The sequence below is a fragment of the Drosophila navojoa genome, chromosome 2 (assembly GCF_054131105.1).
Source record: "Drosophila navojoa isolate 15081-1374.11 chromosome 2, UAZ_NAV_1.0, whole genome shotgun sequence".
Taxonomy (NCBI): Eukaryota; Metazoa; Arthropoda; class Insecta; order Diptera; family Drosophilidae; genus Drosophila; species Drosophila navojoa.
Genome location: NC_142890.1, coordinates 17910310 through 17931609, shown reverse-complemented (window position 1 = coordinate 17931609; position 21300 = coordinate 17910310). Strand labels below are relative to the sequence as shown.

Genomic DNA, 21300 nt, shown 5'->3' with positions numbered 1-21300 from the left:
GTATCAAAATATTTCAAATGTACTTCAAAATAACACAGATAAACATATACACAAATCTTTGGTATAATACTATTGAAATATATAAATATAGTCATCGATGTACCAAAAGATAATAATATTATGTACACTTAAGCACCATTGCTTTGTACCTAATTGGAGAATACTCTGAAAGGTACACTCAAATTTCCTTGTTTAATAAATTGTACCATGCCAATTATTTTTCCCAGTACATATAATATTTTCAAACGTGCAATGGATAAAAATGTACCAAAAAGTACCAGTTTTGTTAAATTTGTACCATATTTAAGCATTAGAATTTCACATTTGGTACTTTTGTAGCCGATACAGCAACCTCATCTCAACAGCTGTTTAGTTTACACATTCTCAGCCAACGGTCACACTCATGCGATATAAATGCCAACAAATTATCGATTTGTTTTCGTTGTGCGCCTTTTTGCACCAACGTCCATGCGAAATTAATACAAAAAAATGCAACGCGTAAGTACGACTCCATTATTATTAATAATATTATGCTTAAATATCTACATTATTGTTGCTATTGACAGGGTATAGACTCGTTCTTCAAGCGAGTGCCCAGCAAGAAAACCAGCGACGAAGATGCGACATCGCCGCCAACGCCGGCGCCTCGAAAGCGGAAGGCCCTGGCCATATCCAGCGATGAGGACGAGGTGCCCGCCAGTCCGCAGATAAGCAAGCATGGAAAGGAGCTGAAGAAAACACGGCGTACACATGATGCTCCTGACAATGGACACGGCACCAAGAAACCCTCGTTGTCCAAGCTGAAGGAGCCGCCCAAGCAGCTGAAGAAGGTGGATCCCTCGGAGCTGTTTGGAGGCGAAACTACACGCATAGAGGCGCCCAAGCCGAAGGAGCGTAGTCTCATCGAATTGGAGGATGAAGACATTGATCGCAGTCTCATGGAGGTGGATGTGGATGATCTAATTCCCAGTCCGGCGGCTAACAGAAAAAGAAGCAAGCCCAGCAGCCCAACCAAGACTCCCAAAGATGAGGCCAAGACGCCCAAAGTTGAGGCCAAGACGCCCAAGGCAGATGCCAAGACACCCAAGGCGGAGACAAAGACTCCCAAGGCGGAGGCCAAGACTGCCAAGGCCAAAACGCCTAAACAGGAAAAGCAGGTGGATCTGGAGAGCAGCGTGCTATCCGATGAGGAGAGGCACGAGCGCAAACGCATGGCCGCTGTGCTTTATCAGAAGTACAAGAATCGCAGCAGCTGTCTGAATCCGGGCAGCAAAGAGATACCCAAAGGATCGCCCGATTGCTTGAAGGGATTAACATTCCTGGTCACTGGCATATTAGAGTCCATGGAGCGTGATGAAGCCGCCTCGGTCATTAAGGGATTTGGTGGGCGTGTCATGACAGTTGTGGGCAAAAAACTCAACTATTTGGTAGTGGGCGAAGAGGCTGGACCCAAAAAACTAGCTCAAGCTGAGGAGTTCCATGTAACTATACTCAGCGAGGATGGACTCTTCGATTTGATAAGGGAAAAGTCAGGTGAAACTGTAAAACCGAAGAGTTCCGAAGTAAAACAGGAGAAGAACAGCAGCCCGAAGAAGGTTAAAAAGGAGCATGAAGAGAAGAAAAGTCCGAAAATGAAGCGCGAGCACGAGGAAAAGAGTAGCTCAAAGATTAAAAGAGAACTGGAAGAGAAGAGCAGCAGCATGAAGCAGGAGAGTGAACATAAGAGCAGCTCCAAGATTAAAAAGGATCCAGACGAGTTCAAGAACAGCAACGGCTTCAAGCAGGAGTCAAGCAACAACGGGTTAAAGATGAAGACCGAGCAAAATTCCAGTTCACAGATTAAAAGGGAGCCCAACAACAATGTGGCTAATGTTAAGGAGGAGGATGTCAGCCTGAATATGGCTTTGGTAGATAAATACAAGCCCACTTCAATCAAGGACATTGTGGGCCAGGCAGGAGCGAACAGCAATGTCACCAAGTGAGTCGAAGTGAATACTCTGTACTTCATGTATATTCATCTGATTGATTGGCTTATGACTTCTCTCTCGCTCTCATTACAGATTGATGAACTGGCTGTCCAAGTGGTATGTGAATCACGATGGCAAGAAGAAACTACAGCGACCCAATCCGTGGGCCAAAAATGATGATGGCAGCTTTTACAAGGCAGCCCTGCTCTCCGGTCCGCCTGGCATAGGCAAGACAACAACAGCGACGCTCGTGACCAAGGAGCTGGGCTTCGATGCAGTGGAGTTCAATGCCTCGGATACGCGCAGCAAGCGCCTGCTCAAGGAGGAGGTGTCCAGCCTGCTGGGCAACAAGTCGCTTGCTGGCTATGCCAATGGCAAGACGCAGGCAGTGTCCAAGAAGCATGTGCTCATCATGGACGAGGTTGATGGCATGGCTGGCAATGAGGATCGCGGCGGCATGCAGGAGCTGATTGCTCTGATCAAGGACAGCTCTGTGCCCATCATATGCATGTGTAACGATCGCAATCATCCCAAGATACGCTCGCTGGTCAACTATTGCTACGATTTGCGTTTCCAGCGACCTCGTATCGAGCAGATCAAGGGGCGCATCATGAGCATCTGCTTCAAGGAGAAAATCAAAATGTCGCCGGGCAAGCTGGAGGAGATTATTGGCGCTACTAACAATGATATCCGACAGACCATCAATCACATTGCGCTGCTTAGCGCTGGCGAGCAGCTGCCAGGCAATTCCACAGCCCCTCAACAGGTAGCCGCCAAGGACTTGAAGCTGGGACCTTGGGAGGTGGTGCGCAAGGTCTTCGCTGCCGACGAGCACAAGAACATGAGCATCTTCGACAAATGCGATTTGTTTTTCCACGATTACAGCATGGCGCCGCTGTTTGTGCAGCAGAATTATCTTCAGGTAACGCCGCAGGGCAATCGTAATGAGATTCTCTCCAAGGTGGCGGCGACTGCAGATGCACTCAGCCTTGGCGACATGGTGGATAAGCGCATACGCGCCAACTCCGCCTGGAGTCTGCTGCCCACGCAGGCCGTCTTCAGTTCCCTGCTGCCTGGCGAATATATGTGCGGTAATTTCACGGGGCAGATCAACTTTCCCGGCTGGCTGGGCAAGAACTCGCGCAGCAACAAACGCTCGCGTCTCGCCCAGGAGCTGCACGATCATACGCGCATCTGCACATCGGGCTCCAGGCAGTCCGTACGTCTGGAATATGCGCCGCATTTGCTGGCAAATATTGTGCGGCCGTTAGCTGAGGATGGGCAGGAAGGCGTGGCTGCTGCGCTGCAGGTCATGAAAGATTATCATTTGCTGCGCGAAGACCTGGAATCGTTGATCGAACTGTCCAGCTGGCCAGGCAAAAAGTCTCCGATGGATGCTGTGGATGGACGGGTCAAGGCGGCGCTTACACGTGCCTACAACAAAGAGGTGATGCCGTATTCCTACTCTGCGCAGGCCACCGTCAAAAAGAAGCGCGCCGAAGCAGCAGGTGATGAGGAGGAGGCGGGTATGCTGTATGGCGAGGAGGATGAGGGAGGCCAAGTTGCGCAGTCCAGCGAAGATGAAGACGACGACAAACTGGAATTGGATGCATTGATTAAGGCCAAAAAAAAGCCGGCACCAGCAGCTAAAAAGGCAAGTGGATCAGGTGCAGCCAAACCCAAAGCCAAGGCCAAGAAATAAGTAGTTCCTCACATTGTTTAGTTAGTTATGCAGCCATTTAGCGATATTTCTGCACGATTTTTTTATACATTTATTTTTAGACGCCCAAAATCAGATGTTATTACAAACAAAATTATATTTAAATAGGCGCGGGCATTAAACTGAAACGATTTATCCAAGTTTGATTGTTTGTTATTAATAAGGTATAAACATCGATGGACGATATCATATTTCTGCCACAATAAATGAACAAATATTTTTGTAAGCATGACTTATCGATGGTTATTTTTATATACCTAGATATCGATATGAAATACATATCGCACACCAATGAGCCCAAACAGCTGTCAGAAGTAAAAATGGCGTTGTCGTGAACGGTTCGTACAGATTCCTACGCACCCCGCAAAAAATTCATTAAAAAATGCAAATTGCATTTCCAACGGGCAATTGACAATAACCAAAAAATAAAACTGTCAACAAAATGTGCGCGCTACTCTAACGTAACAAATAGACCTGCAGTAACTGGCATGTGCGCGCATTATTTTAAGTATTTAGTTGACAGTTTAATTCGTGTTTTTTAGCTGTTTACTTGGTTAACCGTTTTTGCACCAGTGAAAAAATTCTGTGCCCGTGTATGAGTGTCGTGTTGTGTGTGTATATGTGTTTGTAAAGGGCGCAGCAGCAGCGTAAGAAAAAAACCTAACAGACAAGTGTAAATGTTCCAAAGTACCATTTAATTCGATTAGTTTAATAAATTGAAGTTCAAAGCGTTCTCTGTTCATTTTGCGCAACTCATTGGAGCCGCTGAAAATTCAATAAGCACGCAAAATTCCAGAACACACACGCATACAAGGAAAGGCGTACAGCATCACAGGGGGAAAGGAACACGAATACGCGCACGCACACACACGTAAGTGTAGACTTCGACAACAGCTAACTGGGTGGCGCTGCCGCACACATACATGCATACAGACTCCCAACCCCTCCTCGTTTACTATTGTGTTAGGCACAAGGACGTTGCTTATATGTATGTATACACAATACAGTTCACCCATACATGCGCAGCAGCCTGTGATAATACAACAGTTAAGGCTAGCTTGAATAGCTGTAAACACTTGTCGCCACCTGCCGCGCCTTGATTTATTTATTTGTAATATTTGCCTGCGCCTCTCAATTATGTTTTTTCACTCACATGTTTACCTTTTAACACACACACACACACACACACACACAGCCGCACGCACGCATTGACACCCGCCCTTTAAATTCAGGTCATTGCATTTGTTGCTCTCTCCCGTACGCCCACTGTGCCACTCACTCTCTTCTGTCTCTCTCCCAGACTCACTCTCTTTCTCTCAATGATGTACTGTTGATTTTTCAATATATATTTTCGCTTTCATTTCGTGCTGAGCTTTTGTCACGCCAATCAAATAAAACGCACGACTGCAAAGCCTCAGTAACCCGCTCCCGAACGGTAAAATAAGCCCCACTGTGTTTCTGCAGCTGTTCGTTGTTGTTTCCTTTTCTTTCTGCACAAATCGCATTTTTGCATTTTGATAGTTCACACGCAGTAATATGAAAAAAAACCTAGTTAGGTTCGATAAGAATACACACACACATTTACACAACTGTAATGTTTGTTTAGCGGCTTTTCGTGTTCAGCTGCCTCGTTTATTAGTTGAAAGGCAGCTGATAATAAGAACAACACACGTTGAAATATAGATAAACGATGTGCACTTCATATTTCTAGTGCTGTTGTTGTTATTGTTGTTGCTGCTCGGGTTGTAGTGCCATCCACATACACGCATTTCGTTATCATGTTGGGTGTGCGTTAGTGTGTGTGAGTAGGCTAGAGATAAGCGCGACAACTCACTTGGCAAGGCAGGGGCTAGCTGGAAGAAGAAGCTTGTTAAAAATACAAATTGTTTATACAGCTCTTGAATATTATTTGTGTTTTCTGTATTTTTCTTTTTTGGCAACGCCGCCCTTTCAAGCGCTCAAATGCTGACATCATCAGCAGCTTTTTATCTTTGCCTGTGTGTGTATTTGTGTCTCACTCTGGCGCTCTAGGCTGGATTTACTGAAATTTAATTTGTGACAAACAGCAATTTATATGGCTATTGACAGAGAAAACCACAGACAAATATACATACATTTATTTCATTTCTATAAATTTAACTGAGCAATGCCAAAAATAAGATACTCTTGCAATCATTTAATGTATTTTACACTATACATAGGTATAAATCTGTATGGCTTAAGTTACATTTAATTTTAGTTTGGTATCAAAATTATGTAAGTGCCTGATATTTCATATAATATAATATTCATATTTTCAATGAATACATACAAAAGGATCTGTGAATTGCTGTGGTTATAAAAACCTTTAATAAACAGAAACTCTCTACTATACGACCATTCCAATAGGAATTTAATAGCCACTGAAAAAGTGTATTAAAAATATATATATATGTATTCGACAAACAGCGACATTTTTCCGATTTGTTATTATATATTCCCAGATACATATTTTGCAATTATTTACAAAACCAATAAATAATTCTGTTTATGGGCTACGTTCCCATTTCATTTAATTTTTCTCAGACTGACTTAAGTCTAGACTGGTCAAGTTGAAAAGTGGTTTAGCTAGCGGTTCTTTAACCTATTTCACATCTACGATCGATGCCAGGGACCAGTTTTATTTTGGTGATGAGCCAGCGACAAGTTCCTCAAGATTTGTCATTAATGACGATTATGCGTCGTGGCGTACTTGTTTTATGGCTCCCCAGGATTAACTGGTAAAACGGCATTCTATGTGGGTGCCGTTACAAGCATACTGACAGCAGCAGCAGCAGCAGCAGCAGCAGCCGCAGCAGTAACAAATGCAATTAAAATCGGGCTGAGGAAAATTCTATGTCGACAGACAACTGAATTTGCCACATGTGGCAAGAGTTTTTATGAGCTGAATACACACGGAGATGATCGTAAAGCAGGAGTCTGCCAGAGAGGGACGGGGAACGTGTGCACGATAAACAAAGGCGAGAAATTTATGTGTATATATAGACATGCCTATATACCCGTATATGTGTGCATGTGTGTATAGAAGTTCATATAAATGAGCAACTGTTTTGTTTGCCCGGTTGTTTGGGGAGTCTACATAAATACTCTTCGACAGAGCATCTTACTTTTGACGATGTAAGGTTTTGCTATATAATATAGTCTCTGTAATTTGATTACTTTAAAAGTTAAATTTGTTCGGATGGTTGTAAAAACTTTCCTAAAGCATTTTCCCTTACAAAGTTTCGTGTTTCAATAGCTCACAATAGAGAGTTTATATAATACTATATATAACTAAGGTTTTGCTTTTATAAAATCGGAAATATAACTCAAGCAACTGCATTACTTTAGTCCATATACCTAAATATTAGATAATAAATGAATAATATTTTATCTTAAAATAACCTTGCTCGAAATAAGAAGTGTATTACAAGTTCGGCAAAGGTAAGCGAGTGTATTCCTCCTTGTTAAATACATATTTTAATGAACTACATAAAGACTACAGACTGACTTTGCTGAGGTTTGATTTTGAATGCACTCGCTACGTAGCAACAACTCAGCAGTCTGACAGACAGACCAAAGGAGGGAGACAGAGTCATTGAGAGAGAGATACAGATAGTAGATGTACAATGTACATCCTTTTATACATGCGTACACCATATATCGTAATTTGTTTTGCTTTGCATTTTATTTTTAAAACCAACTACGAAAGGAAAAACAAAAAAGTGACTCGACTTGCCATGTGGCGATGGATGCAATGGATTGGAATGGAAGTGCTGGAATGGGCTGGGCAGGCATAGGTCGATGCTACTGCAGGGATTTTTAGCTGCCTACGCAAACATCCAACGGCAATTGGCTTTAGTGAGTTGTCTGTTTGTGCCTCCTCAGCTGCTGCCTCACTTTGTTTCATGTACAAAAACACAATTAATAGTATTCAAGTGATTCATCATGCATTTTGATATATTCTGTTGATTTTAATTGAGATGCATGTGTAGATACAAGCTGGGATGACAGTTCAAAATTGACTAAAGTGAAAGTAACGAGATATGAGTGAGAATTTATATAGAATATTTATAAAATGAAATCACGAAGCTGTGATTCGAAGTGTTTTTCAGCGTGGCTGAAGGAAATTTTTTTAATATTCTATTTATCCTACAAAAAGCAAATCAATTATAAAGTTTCCGAGATAACACATTCTAGCCATTCTATAAATAATTTCCACTAGGCCTCAGTCATAGATCGGTTTCTTAATATGCAACACAAAGCTCAGCGAATGAAGAAATCGGCAAAAAGTAAAGAGAGAAGAAAAGGAAAGAAATAACTCAAACTCATAAATACAATGCGAAAGCCAGCGGACTTGAAACGTTCCGTCAGCAAACCGCAATTGAAAATATACACACACGTGTGTGTGTGTGTGTGTGTGTGTTTGTGTTTGTGTGTGAGGAAATCAATTAGTATTGTCAAAGCATTTCTGTTGGTAGTGACAGGCAGAGAAAGACTAAAGTCAACAGTAGAAAACAACACACAGATACATAGATACACAGCCACATACTTATAGATACAAATACCAGTCGCAAGACCAAAGCTTCAAAGGGGAACATACAAAGAAAATATCAAGTGGGCGCATTGATTAGATATTAACAGTCAGTTGAGTGTAGAGTGGGGCATTTAATTTATAACAAATCACTGCAATTTGCCACAAATACAAAACAATCTAATATCTTATGAATAAAACAAAAGAACAAAGCAAGAGCGAGACTGCGAGAGAGAGAGAGAGAGAGAGAGAGAGAGAGAGAGGGAGAGGTACAGAGACAGGAAAAGAGGAGAAGACAATGAAAGAGAAACTCAAGTGCTGTGCAACTTGACTGACATTTCAAGAAGCACGCTCAAAGGGTTGCAGATAAAACACACACACACACACACATATATACACACTCACTAACACCCACAGCCAGTCCACAGAGAGAGACAAGTGTTCAAGTATCTGATGGTCAGGCACACACTCAAGTTGAGCTCAATTTGTACGCAGGCCGAGGGCTCAGCGCAGTTTACTGAATTTATGTTTATTAAAACGGATATGGAAATCGTTTATCGATCGAAAGCCCCCACCAAAAATATTCATAAAATTTTCAAAATAAAACCCGTTTGCAAGTCGCGTGCCGATTAAAACTTGTACAACAATTCTCATTTGGCAATGCCTGTAATTAAGCACAGACATAGATGAATAAACACTGAGAAATCCACTAGATATATTGTAATCAACCTTTGTTAAGGTTCAACATCAATTTGGCACCATGACACGATCTATATAATATTTGCTAAAGTAAAAAAGCAATTTTTAAATTAAGTATTACTCTCTTGGAGTAGCTTAAATCAATTTGTAATTCCGGTCAAACAGGAATTCAAATCGGTTTTTTCTCCAAGTGTATTTACATATAAATGTGTCTATTATTAAGATGCTCGCTATTTTGTTGTATTCCCAACGTGCTCATGAGCTACTGGCTATATTTGTTTTGCTGCTTTGTTGACCCATTTCAGCTGTTCGATTAACTTGTTCTGAGCTGCGCGACTACGAGTTTTAGCCATGTTCTCTGAGTAGCTATATAGCTATATAGATATTTGTCACCGTTCTCTTTTTAATTCGTTAAATTATTTTGTATCCACACAAGATGCGAAGTCAATTCAACAAGAGCGAGAGCCGCAACACTAAAATCAATACGAATCTCGGCAAAAATGGAGCGCAGACAACGAGTTAAATATCCAGCAGAGCTTACATAATGCTAGATACACATTGATGTAGTTAATATACGCTTTGTATTAGATCATTTGCTATGAATGTGTTTCAGTGTAACTTGAACGTCATGTGCCAAAAGGATTTATATACTATATGATATTCAAGCTGACAGATATAAAGCTCGTCGTCTTCAAAAGCGCATCGCGGGCCACACACTGAAATGGGTTAAAGTACCGCTATCAATGCCAACTGCCAACCAGCCACGTTTGGATCTGCCAAGTGGCTAACCAACTATGTCAACGGCAGTGGCCATATCTGGCTGCATATTTCGCGTGCCAGCCCAGCTCTATGCGACGTACTACAGCTAAATTGGCAATGATGATGCCTGCTGCTGCCACTATATGAGTACAGTGGTTGGCGTTTTAATCAACGAGTTGTCAACTTTCCTGGTTGAATTTAAAAAGTTTCCACGCTCGCCGATCTTATCTCTGCAATGTCCTTATTTCTTTGTTCAGCCATAAAAGTTTGCACTCACCGTCAAAAGTTTTATTGCTTTAGCATGCTGTCAGGTGACATAAATGTACGGTTACTTAATTAAGTTTCATGCGGTCGTGGCTGTGGTTTGCACAAGGAGAAATTATCAATGAATAGTTTATGAAGGGCAGATGGCTTCATCTGCTTTTGTCTGCGATTTTCATCAAAGTTTTAACACTTTGCTCAGCAGCTTTTACAGTTATATAATTGAAGTTTTACCCAAAATCTTGTTAATGCCATTAGCGGTGACTGTGATAAGTGAAAAGTGGGCGGCTTCACGCCCACCAGTCAAGAAAGTCACACACTGCGTTTTGACCCAGTAAACAACGAAAAGTTAACATCATAAGTTCAAGAGTGGGCGAATTTATCGGCGTGTTTTGGTTAGTCATGTTTGCGCTCCTCTCTCTTCATTTCCCTTCGTTTTGACAGCGAATAATTAAAAAGGCGTAAAGCCTAAGCACCCAAACAATGACCCAATAAAAATTGTCTGTCACAAACAATTTTCAACATTCAAAAGTCCATAAAAACACAAATCAAACAACACGCAACAACAATTCAAATGAAAACTGATTGCACGCGTGAGAAAGAGAGAGAGAGAGGGGGAGGGATAGAAAATTGAGTGAAAATTAGTAAAAACACCTGTGAAATATGTAAGCTTATCGCAGGCGACCCAGAAAAAGTAGGAAAACGGCGGCACACAAAGTAAACATGAGAAATGCTCAGCACTTAAAAAGCAACAAAAATATTATAAAGAAGCCGGAACGATAGAGAGAACAAAAGCGAGAAATAGAGAAGATATCGAATGGGCAGCCCACGTGAGGCGCCCACGCAAAACCGGAAAGCTAAGCGCTTCAAAAAAAAAAAATATATATAAGACAAAAATACCGAAAACTTAAATCCAAACTTAAAGCTGGAGTTGAGGCTATGGCAACGTCATTGTCTGTGGCCAGCCTACATGGAGGCAGCTAGAAGACATTTGGCGCCAATTATGCTGTGGGCCGCAAATAGATAATAAACGAGCAGAAGGAAGCCTTAAATAATCAGCTAGAAGATACCCTTGTCAATCTTTGATATTACATAAATATATTAGTATTAGTATTTCGTGTAGTTCCCATTTATACAAGATTAAAAGTTCGCATATTATCTGTTTGTAATTGTAGCATAGCCTCTTTATACACATTTCGTTTGATACAGGGTATAAGAAGCGTCATATATGAAATATAATTATGATAAAGATGGAGTCTCGATGCAAACGTCTCCTACATATATTTATGGGTTGCTCGTAAATTTGAATGCGGACGTGGCCCGCTGTCAATTTGCAGATACAGGATGCCCGGGCCTTACGAATGGGGCGTGAAATGTGTGAATTTACGATGCGATATGATGAGCCAAGCAGCCGAGCAGCCGAGCGAGCAGTCAGGTTGATCACTAGAACTCGCTGCCCATATCTGTAGAGCACACACACTCTCTCTCCCTCTCTCTCCCTCTCTCTCTCTCTCTCTCTTTCTGTTTGCCTCTATGTACATATGTCATCGATAACACTTGAACCAACGTTGACAACGTTCAATGACCCAGCACTCATTCGCTCATACACTCACTCATTCACTCACTCATTCATTCACTCAGCGCGTTTCTCATCAGACTTAGTTGCTGCTCAGATAACGAGTCACCGAGTCGGAACTCAAAGTCGACTCGCCGTACATGTCATACGCCGTGCCGGGCATAAAAAAAAAAAAAAAAAATGGAATAAAATAAATGTCTAGAGAAGTGCTTGACTGGTTCACTCACTGAGCCGCATAAGTCACGTTTTGGCACATACATAACTCGCAAATGATTAGCATTTGCTCATAAAGTTATATAGACTGTGCTGGAATTCTGTGCTCCAGTGCCTCCTCGTCGTAGTTTCTCTGTGTTAATTGCATGATGATTGATGTCCATAGCACCCAGAGACAATGAGAGTTGCTGAAACTTGCCGAAGATGAAGGGAGGCAAGCTGTAATTTGTTACTCTTGGTCAAGTCTTTCGAAATTAAGGGTAATATCTTGGGAAAGGGGCCGCAGTACCAGCAGAGTGGCGTAATATATTAGGAGTGTCTGTGTAAACAGTAGACGATACGACTCGAATTGTTGCTGTTTATAATAAATGTTGAGCATTGTTTGCAGCCATAATCACTTGCATTTAGTTAGCTTCAAATGAATCCAAGATAAGCCCATGAAATATTGACTGTGTGAGGGTAAGAAACTCTTGGATATTGCTATGATGAATTAGTAGTATATATGCGAAAATTTATATTTCTGGTATTTCCCTTTTGCTAACAACTTAAGTTCCACTTAAGTAAATAAAATTTATATAAAACAACAGAAAACATTTTTTGCCCGATTCAATTAAGACTTTATCTCTGCATAAGTATAAAGCTGGCCTAAGCTCCATAACCAGCTTTTGCCATAAACAAATACCGCTAAGCTACAAATATATGTACATATATGACAAGTTCCATTCGCGTGGCTTGAATGGTTTCTGAAGTATGTGCAATAAAATAGGCGTGTGAGCTCATTTTCGCATAAATTTGACATCAGGCTGCGAGTGCTTAACGGTTGACTATAAAGCCATATAAAATAGCTCAGACATAAGTTTTATGAACTCGAGGCTTATGCTCGTTTGCAACTAAATGTTTCTATGTTTCTTTTTGATACTTGCAGCAAAATGGAGCAACATTCATTTGAACGATGAGGAAATCGAGTCCACATGCGCGTTATAAATATTAATGAAGAAACCAAAACGAAACGCAACGAGAATTCAATTGAGAGGAGCAGCAGCAGCAGCAGCAAATGAAATTATGCCAAACACTAGAATCGAACTGAGCAGCAACAAAGGCCACTTAAAAGATATATATTTTAGATGAACTGAGTCAAATGTGAAGCAGATGTGTGCAGTGAGTGGGGCATGAAGTTGTTGCTTCCACTTTAATTCCAATTGTTCGATTTTCTGTTCTGTTCTGTTCTCTGGAAGCGAACGAATCAAATCGCATTGTGCCACTATATCCACAGCTTTATAAGAAAACCAAAAACAAGGAGGAGCAAAATCCAAAGTGAATCGAGATATATTCAATACGAACCCAGTAGCATTCCAATTCGTAGCATTTTTAAAACTACAAACGAAAATTATAAAAGACAAGATTCGTGCAATCGCACGCATGGTGTATGCAATTCCGCACAGCTTAGAGTAAGTGCAGCAGAGACAAGGCTAACGGCAACTGTTCAAGTCCAAAATTCTCGTGTACAAAATGTCACTGGCTGACATGGGCACAGTAACACGCTCCACGGGCGGTGGTGGAGGCGGCGGCGGCGGTGGTGGTGGCGGTGGTGGGCGCCATTATGAGCTGAGCAATTCAGGCGGCGGACCGGGCGGTGTTGCCGGCGGCCGCATGACCCATTCGCTGAGCACGCCCAGCGGCGTCGACGGCACGCCCTCAACGCCCAGGCATCGCGGCGGCAAGAAGTTGACAGTGCGCATACAAATGCTGGACGATTCAATTACCATGTTTCAAGTTCAGGTAAGCGAAGCTATTATAACACAAAGTAACATCTATAAACCCAGAGTAACGTCACATACGTAACAGAGAATACTCATTATCTTACAAGAACTATACAGCTTTAGAATAATAAAGAACTGCTCTATTATTTATCTCCTTTAAGCACGTTTTAAGATAAGCAAAACTTATCCGACATGTACTTTACGTCATCTTTTATGGCCTATACACTCAATATAAAGCAATTAATTATTGCATCCCATAAAAGCAATTGAATTAAACAGATATAAAGAGACTCGGCAACAATAGGTTTCTTAATCGCAATCTGATCAGTTTTCCATTTGAGGACTTGCGCAACTGCACTTACGTGAAAGCCCTAATGAAATTGTTCGACAATATCAAATTAAAAATTGTTGATTATATCATCTTTGCCGAGGATCCGCATATTCTTCGACAACACAAAGATAAGTCCATTAACTCCTATAAAGCTTCTACTATAGCAGCACCCCTTTTCAATTAAGTACGGCCTTATTAATTTAATATCCATTGAGCTATTACCATCTGCTTGCACGGCCTTGTCTGCATCGATATTTTCAATTACTTGACGGCCCTATGATAAATGTTACTTACAAAAGTCTAGTTAGGCTTCGCGGCTTACGTCATATTTCGGTTTGTGCCGCAACAACTTTTCAATAATTCTATTAAAAAGTTTCGCTACACATATATATGTATATATGCATTATCAGCAAAATTGTTGACTTTTCTTTTGCTTTTGGCTTGCCCCTAACCAGATAAGCTCCAAAGAATGTGCTCAGAATAATAATAATAAAACAAGTAAGAAGACTCTAGTCGAGACTGCTCGACTAGGAGATACCCTGAACCCTCCAAGCTGATATTCTTATCATTCTGCACTTCTTTTATGCACGCACACATACATTTACATGCATCCACCCTCACGCGCCCGCGCTCTGCTAACTGCGCAGTAAGCAGCGACTGCGCTTGGGCTGCGCTGCAGTGTGGACAACAGTATGAGAATTTACTTGGTGAATAACTTCGTTTGTAAACATACGATCTTAATGAAATTTTCAGGGCGTAATTATATGGTCAAAATGTGTGTACATTCCAAAGCACAAGTCTCTAGTACTTGAAATACGTTTTTTACAAATTGGGGGCGAAGGGGGCGTGGTATCCAAAGTCTGTTGATTACAAAATGTTTGTATTCTACATATATATATACACAGTAAATCTGAAGTCTCTACATCTAATAGTACTCCGATGAGGCTCAAAAAACAAAATCAATTTTTCGATTATTCTCGATAAAAAAGTTATCGGATGAGTTATCGAAAAAATAAAGCAAACTCGTACTGCGTATGGTATACACGAGTATGCACACAAAATTTCAGCTCTCTAGCTTTTATATCTTCTGAGATCTCGGCGTTCATACGGACGGACGGACGGACGGACGGACGGACGGACGGACGGACGGACGGACGGACGGACGGACAGACGGACAGGGCTATATCGACTCAGCTCATCGTGCTGATCAAGAATATATATACTTTGTGGGGTCTGCGATGATTCCTTCTGCCTGTTACATACTTTTACACAAAAACATTATACCCTGATTTCCCATTTTCAATGGGTTCAGGGTATAAAAAACGGAACAGCGAAGCCTTTTGTTAGATAAATAAATTGGCGTCAAAGTAAAATGCGAAAAGGAAAAAGCAAAAATTGTGTGTCATGGCAAATAAATGAAACGCTGAAAGGCCGGAAAGCCAATAGCTAAAACGCTAAAAACTGCAATAAAACAGAAGATTGAAGAGCGGCCATGCCTGAAGTCTTTTTATTCACGTCTCTTATAAAATTATGAAAGTCAAAACAGAAAACAAAAATCGGTTCTTAAGACAGGCCCAATGTACATGTTGCATTAGACTTGTATAAGACTTGTAAAGTTATGCAGTAACGTTAAAATACTAAACATTTTTAAGGTCTCGCATAGAATAGTTCACTAAATATGCGGTCGTCGTTTTGCTGACCCATCAGAATAAAATGTGAAACCGCAGGGCATTCGGAAGGCCAACAATACCCTGTAAACGTAGTTTGGGAAGTAGGAGAGATGAACAGTTAAAATGTATTATTAAACAATATGAATTATATTTTACTATCGGTATGAATTCAAGGTCGTTATGCAGCAGAGCTTTGAGATTAGCTATGTGAGCACTTGTGTTGCATTACTGCAGAGAATATTTATTGACAGTTAGGGCTCTATACACATGGACTTAGATATGTACAGTCATAAGAGTTTCATAACAATGTTTGACTAGTTGAGACTCTGGCATACAATGGGTGTCTATGCATTAAATACTATCAACCCGATCAACCCTATTTACCCATAATGCTCTTGACCGCACTGGCGCTTAGTTAACGGTGCATAAATTGCCACGACCACAAAGTGATATTGCAAAATACAAGCTGTGGTTGATTGTGGTTGGCAACTGAGTGCAGAATATGCTTTGGGGGTGAATCTATTTATAAAGCTGCAGCCCTCATTCATTGGATTGCACAAGCGCCGTTACGTATACGCAGTGTGTGCGCGGGCCTGAGGAGATATTTCATACAGTATACTTGCGCTTAGCGCTTTGCTGGCAAACAAATTTGTTACGTGCTTCAATATTTAATAAGTCCGCACTGGGCGTTATTTAAGCTGAGATGCGGGGGCGCAATCAGCAAAGGGTTCGAGCCGGGGCCATCGTTGCCATAAAATAATTTTTTTTTGTGTGGCACTTTAAAAAGCGCTCAACATTTGTAGAACTACCAGCAGCAGCAGCAGCAGCAGCAGCAGCGCCTCAAGTGCAACTGGTTCACAAGGGTTTACTCTTAAACCAAGCCAAACAACCCACTCACAAACACCAACACAGCCAACAACGCATATCCGCACAACAATGCCAACAGCAGCCGCAACAACAGCTTAAGTGTGTCGCTAAACTTGACTCTCTAGACTATAGGCCAACTATATACCCTATTACATAGTTTTAGAAATATTGCAGATCTTAAAATATGGCATATGCCTTCATCAATGCTGAGAGCTCAGTCCCTTTCAAAGCTGATTGATTTTGATTGGTCACGAAGTTCTGGTTCCTGCCTAGCATACCCGATATGGCCAGCGTGAAGGGTATAACAATGGTGTGACTAACAGGAGCCATTTTGTTGTTGCAACATTTTATCCAGCATTCTTTTTGCCACGCCATGTTGAAGTGAGCGAAACCTTTGAAATGTGTGTCTGCGCTGTAAGTTTGCCGCGGCAGAAAGGGGCTAAGGGGGCCAGCCAGGGCGTGGCCACTTCAACTAAAAACCGAGTAAGCCTTTTGCTTGGCTAGCTGCTGGGCTAATGGAGCCAGGAAGTGGAACAACAAAAGCAACTACAGAAAATACAGAAAACCCATTAACAAAACCCAACAAGACTGAAAGCACATTGGGCAAAAAGGAAAAAGGAACACAGCAACAAAGAAAACCAGGAGCAGGACAGCGGCTGTGTGTTTGTATTAATGTGATTTGTGGTCAAATGCAGTCAAATAACAACAACTACAACAATCGGGCACATGTTTAAGTGTGTGTATGTGTGTGTGTTGGTTACAGTTCGTGGACCTCAAATGAACCATGGAGTAGGCAAGAAACAAACAATACTTGAGTCCAAAGGGGAAAACTAAAAGTTAGTCCTCATAAAATCACCCATTTTCACAAACTTCCGTTTGTTAAAAATGTTAAAATCAAACTGTAGATAAGCCAGAATCAATATCAATATGCCTATCTAGAATCTATTGATATATCATATCTGTTTAAAAATTGTTTTCTCGCACACACCTTTCCGTTTTCTGTGTATATACTGAGCATAGACACAATACAAAGTAGAAAGAAATAAAAAAAAAACTTTTATTTTTGGAGTTGGCAGCATCCGCAACACCTCCCAAACCAGGTCTGACTTGGGTGGAGGACTGTGGGGGGAGCTGATACTGAAAATTTGTTGATTTGTCGGCAGCTTCTGTGTGTTGCCTCAGCTGTTGGCTGACTGCCTGTTTGTTGTGCTCTTGTTAGGCCGGAACACATTTTGGCTGCCAGCCAGAAAATGTGAATGCCCTGCCACGCCCAAGCGCAGCACAGGTCTCAGCGCCAACCGCAGGCTCCTCTCTCAGTCCCCTTCCCCATCTCTGCTGTGCTGTGCTCCACTTGTCGCATTAATCTCTTATGCGTGTTTGCAGAATGCGCCGCTGCCCAGACTCCCTTATATACAATTATACATTACTATACAATTTTCAAGTTATATATGTATATATATGTATGTATGCATGAAGTGAAGATGGGGATGTAGGGCGCATGCTTCTATATATTAATGCAATTTCATTTTATGCTTGGCTTCCATTTGGCAGCAGTTTCAGTCTGAAGATTGATGCGATTGCAGGTCACATTTCGTTGGCAGGTGCTTTGAGGCAACTTCTCAACTATAAATAGGATTTATTTGCAGGTACTGGAAAAGGCTTTTCAGTGCACTCGATGGCAAGTAGCTAAGGGAAATGCATGCTCTTTGGTGCATTAAGTTTACCAAATCGAATTAGGTATTCACGAATAAAATGAACTGTCGAAGCTTGAACTAACTTGATGCAAGCTTATTATTTCCACAGTTGTCTAAGATGATAAATTATTCTAAATATACATACATATTTTGAAGCATGGTATTTAAAATGGACTACTTAGAATGATGGCGAGTTTCATAGTACGCAGCTTTTGTTTAATGTTGTAATGTTACAGCAAGCAGCTTATCGTTTCCGTTCACACATTACATGATATGTATGACAAATCCTGAAGCCCCTGTGCACTTAGTGATATCCGTTGGCAGCTTTCATAAACTTCTCCATTAGGTTTCTGGTTACAGGCGCCCGCATAACTGCAATTTTATTTGCGCCCGGCAGCTGTTTCCATGGGCAAACAACAACTGTGTGTGTGTGTGTGTACGAGTGTCTCTTGGCTGATAAAAGAACAAAAGGCGAAAAGCATTGCAGTCAGATTGCGGGTGCTAGCAGCCCCCGGGAGAAAACACCTGCAGGCTGCTGAGGCAGCTGCCTTTTGCATCTATTTGTTGTATTTGTGCGACAAATTGTCGACAGATATATGTGTGTGTTTCTCTCTCTCTTTCACCCCTCTCGCTTGTTTACATTTGGTAGGTATTCCTGTGATTTTTCGCCATCTTCCTTTGCCATTTGCCGTAGCCGCGCCCAAAGCTAATTGGCTGATTGTAGCTGCTGAAAGTCCCAAATTGGCTTAGTGAATTGGCCTGCCATGCGAGACATAGATAAAATGCCGCCCATTGCCATCTGCAGGCTAAATGTCAAAGTTCGGGCGTGGTTTTTTGGGGCCATTGTTGCTGCCGTCTCCTGCTGCTCCTGCTGCTCCACCTCCGACAGCCACTGCAGTTTCTGGAGCAGCTTCTCTCATGGGCAAACCCGTACAATCTGCCTTCAACAAAAAGCTTCTCTCCCTTGTTATACTTGTTCCTTTTTTGCGCTCCTGTTGTTTGCTGAAATTAAATTAAATATGCTTCAGTTATTGTGGAAAACTTGTGCAAATTTAACTTTAGTCTGACAATTAGTTGAAACTGTAGTGCCGGAAGGCTGGTCCCAGTGGTGTAGCCGCAGTGAAATTAGATTTCCTCAAATTTCCCAAATTGTTTTCTGACTGCATTCGGAAGGGAATTCATTGTTTAGCTGCGATAACAAACGGCAATTAAATTATGCTTCTACAACCGCAAACGATGTTGCCAAATTGTGGGCAGCAAGTTATCAACGCTTGGCAAAGTCAATTATGAACTACAAAGAAATTCATTATTTTAATAGCTTAAGCAGCATTTAAAGAAGAATTATGCATATTTAAATTCAAATATATTTATTTAATATATGTAACAGTCTTTTGTGATGTACTTTTCTTAAAAGATTCTAAAATTTAAGAAAGTAATTCTTAGAATTCTATTTAATAATCTGTTTACATGAAACACTATCGATATTTTTAGTATTCTCTATTGATGATAAGAATAAATTCCAGAAAAATTGCAGCATTTTCCGTCTGAGCTACTGGCTGTAATTTGCAAATCAATTGGAACTAGTCAGCGTATCCCGCTCAGATCTCAGTTAATAGCACCGTCCATAAGTATGCTCCAATTGCAACAATCGATGCATGAAGTTTTCAAACCTTTTACATAATAAATCAGAGTTTGTGCTCGCATTTCGAATGCATCGCACTTCCCCACAAAATTCCCAATTGACCTTAAAACACATAGAACAAAAAATAAAAACGAAAATTCTGCGCAACTTTGCTACTATTCTATTTTCATATATATTTTTATTTTCGTCGTTCTCTTTACTCATAAAAAATGCATCAGCTATTCCTTTGTGTCGGCACATTGTTTGTTATTTCATTGTTTTAGTTGAACTCGTTGTTTGCTGAAAGCTCACATTTCAATTAAAAATAAAGAAAGGGGACGAATGGCATTTTCCTAGGGCTTATGACGTTATGTTTGTGGAGCATGTGGATTTGACAGATATATTTTAATTAAATTGCTCATATTTTTCACAAATAATTATTTAAACCTATATCCTGACCGCGCCCAAAAACCATTTTAATAAATTACCAAAAACAACCATAAATATATTTAAATATACAAAGAGAAATAGAAAACTATAAGCTAGCTAAAAATTTAATTACGTTTTGTCACGTCCTCTGAACTGACCAAAGTCAACTGTAAATATCGAAGAACTGTTGGCCGGGGCACTTTGCCTGATTGCCTGTTGGAAGCAGACTTTGCAGTTCTCTTCACTTCTTGACTCATTCTCAACGGCTCCTTGGCATATATATATATATATATATTCTGCAGGAATGTCAATAACATTTCCATTTGCCTAATGGTGCAAAGGTGTAGCAGCTGCTCAGGACATGGAGTGGCACTCATGTCCTTGCGGCTGTTGCCATAGCCAAAAATTAGCATATGTGTGTGCTGTGTGTTGTGTGTAAGCCAGATGGCTCTAATCTAGACATGTGTTTGCCACTTAACGTATTAGCGAACTGAAGGACATCCCAAGGACAATAGGTGTTGCGAGTGAATGGATCATTAATAAGTTCTTGTTGATGAAATCTTCATTTCAACCAACTTGTGGTGGGTGTGTAAATAGACGTGTCTTAACTATGTAAGCAAGTACTGCTAGGAATTTATATAAATTTTATATTTGCTACATGATTTATTTGCTTTTGATTGTTATGTATTTAATAAATTATATAAAGTAAATCGAATTATTGATTTAGTTATGAGTCTTCCTAGACTGTAGACTTATATATGTATTCTGAATAAATCAAAAGGCTAAAGAATATAATTTATGCAAACGCGGCTTGCTAAATTGTTGTATAATCTATTTACTCTTCTGACAGCCAGTTGAATATTTTATGCTGACGTTGCCAGAGTGTTGAATATTTTAGAAAACAAATGTTTTTCCATCAATTTTACGCACAGTTTACTCACTAAGCAGCGAGCGTTGGGTAGTAGCCGGGCATATTCTGGTTGTGGGCTTAAGGGCGTGACGAATGCAATTGCGCTGACTAAGCTCGTTAAGTTTGTTAAAAATTTAATCCGCGCACATTCGAGCGTTAGCACACGCCGTCAATTGGCTTGTGGGCGATGGCCGTTTGATTGCATTTAAATAAATTTCAATTGAGTTGTCGCCTCGGCTCAGCTACTGCTGCCCGCTTGCTAACTGGGCCA

At 40.9% G+C, this 21300-nt stretch overlaps 3 protein-coding genes and 1 long non-coding RNA gene across 6 annotated transcripts in view; 2 read left to right on the top strand and 2 right to left on the bottom strand.

Annotated features, from left to right (window-relative positions):
- The window catches only part of Jhbp3 (Juvenile hormone binding protein 3), an 80350-nt gene that overhangs the window by 29319 nt on the left and 29731 nt on the right, over window positions 1-21300 (bottom strand). The gene's annotated exons all lie outside the window — the stretch shown is intronic.
- Gnf1 (germ line transcription factor 1) lies at window positions 345-3827 on the top strand. The gene is made up of 3 exons (XM_018113739.3): window positions 345-498; window positions 567-1978; window positions 2061-3827. Exons 1-3 carry the CDS (start codon window positions 490-492, stop codon window positions 3667-3669), a joined length of 3030 nt encoding a protein of 1009 aa, XP_017969228.1. The 5' UTR covers window positions 345-489; the 3' UTR covers window positions 3670-3827.
- The window catches only part of Cdep (Chondrocyte-derived ezrin-like domain containing protein), a 37714-nt gene continuing 20391 nt past the window's right edge, over window positions 3978-21300 (top strand). Inside the window, exons 1-2 of one of the 3 annotated variants that reach the window (XM_018108460.3) lie at window positions 3978-4558; window positions 12673-13526. In XM_018108460.3, coding sequence (XP_017963949.1) covers window positions 13257-13526 — 270 coding nt within the window. In that variant the 5' untranslated portion in view covers window positions 3978-4558; window positions 12673-13256. Of the gene's footprint in view, window positions 4676-12672; window positions 13527-21300 lie in introns of all 3 variants that reach the window. The other 2 variants (XM_089256368.1, XM_030384582.2) reach the window with 2 other exon arrangements.
- LOC149092215 (uncharacterized) lies at window positions 18695-19378 on the bottom strand. Its single transcript, XR_016196237.1, has 2 exons — window positions 19138-19378; window positions 18695-19071 (listed from the first exon to the last, which is right to left on the bottom strand). It is a non-coding gene; the product is annotated as an uncharacterized LOC149092215 (long non-coding RNA).

Bases quoted from the DNA above. Each gene is read 5' to 3' on its own strand.
- Gnf1 (XM_018113739.3), top strand. The intron at 1,979-2,060 runs GTGAGTCGAAGT...CTCTCATTACAG, and splicing joins GCGAACAGCAATGTCACCAA to ATTGATGAACTGGCTGTCCA.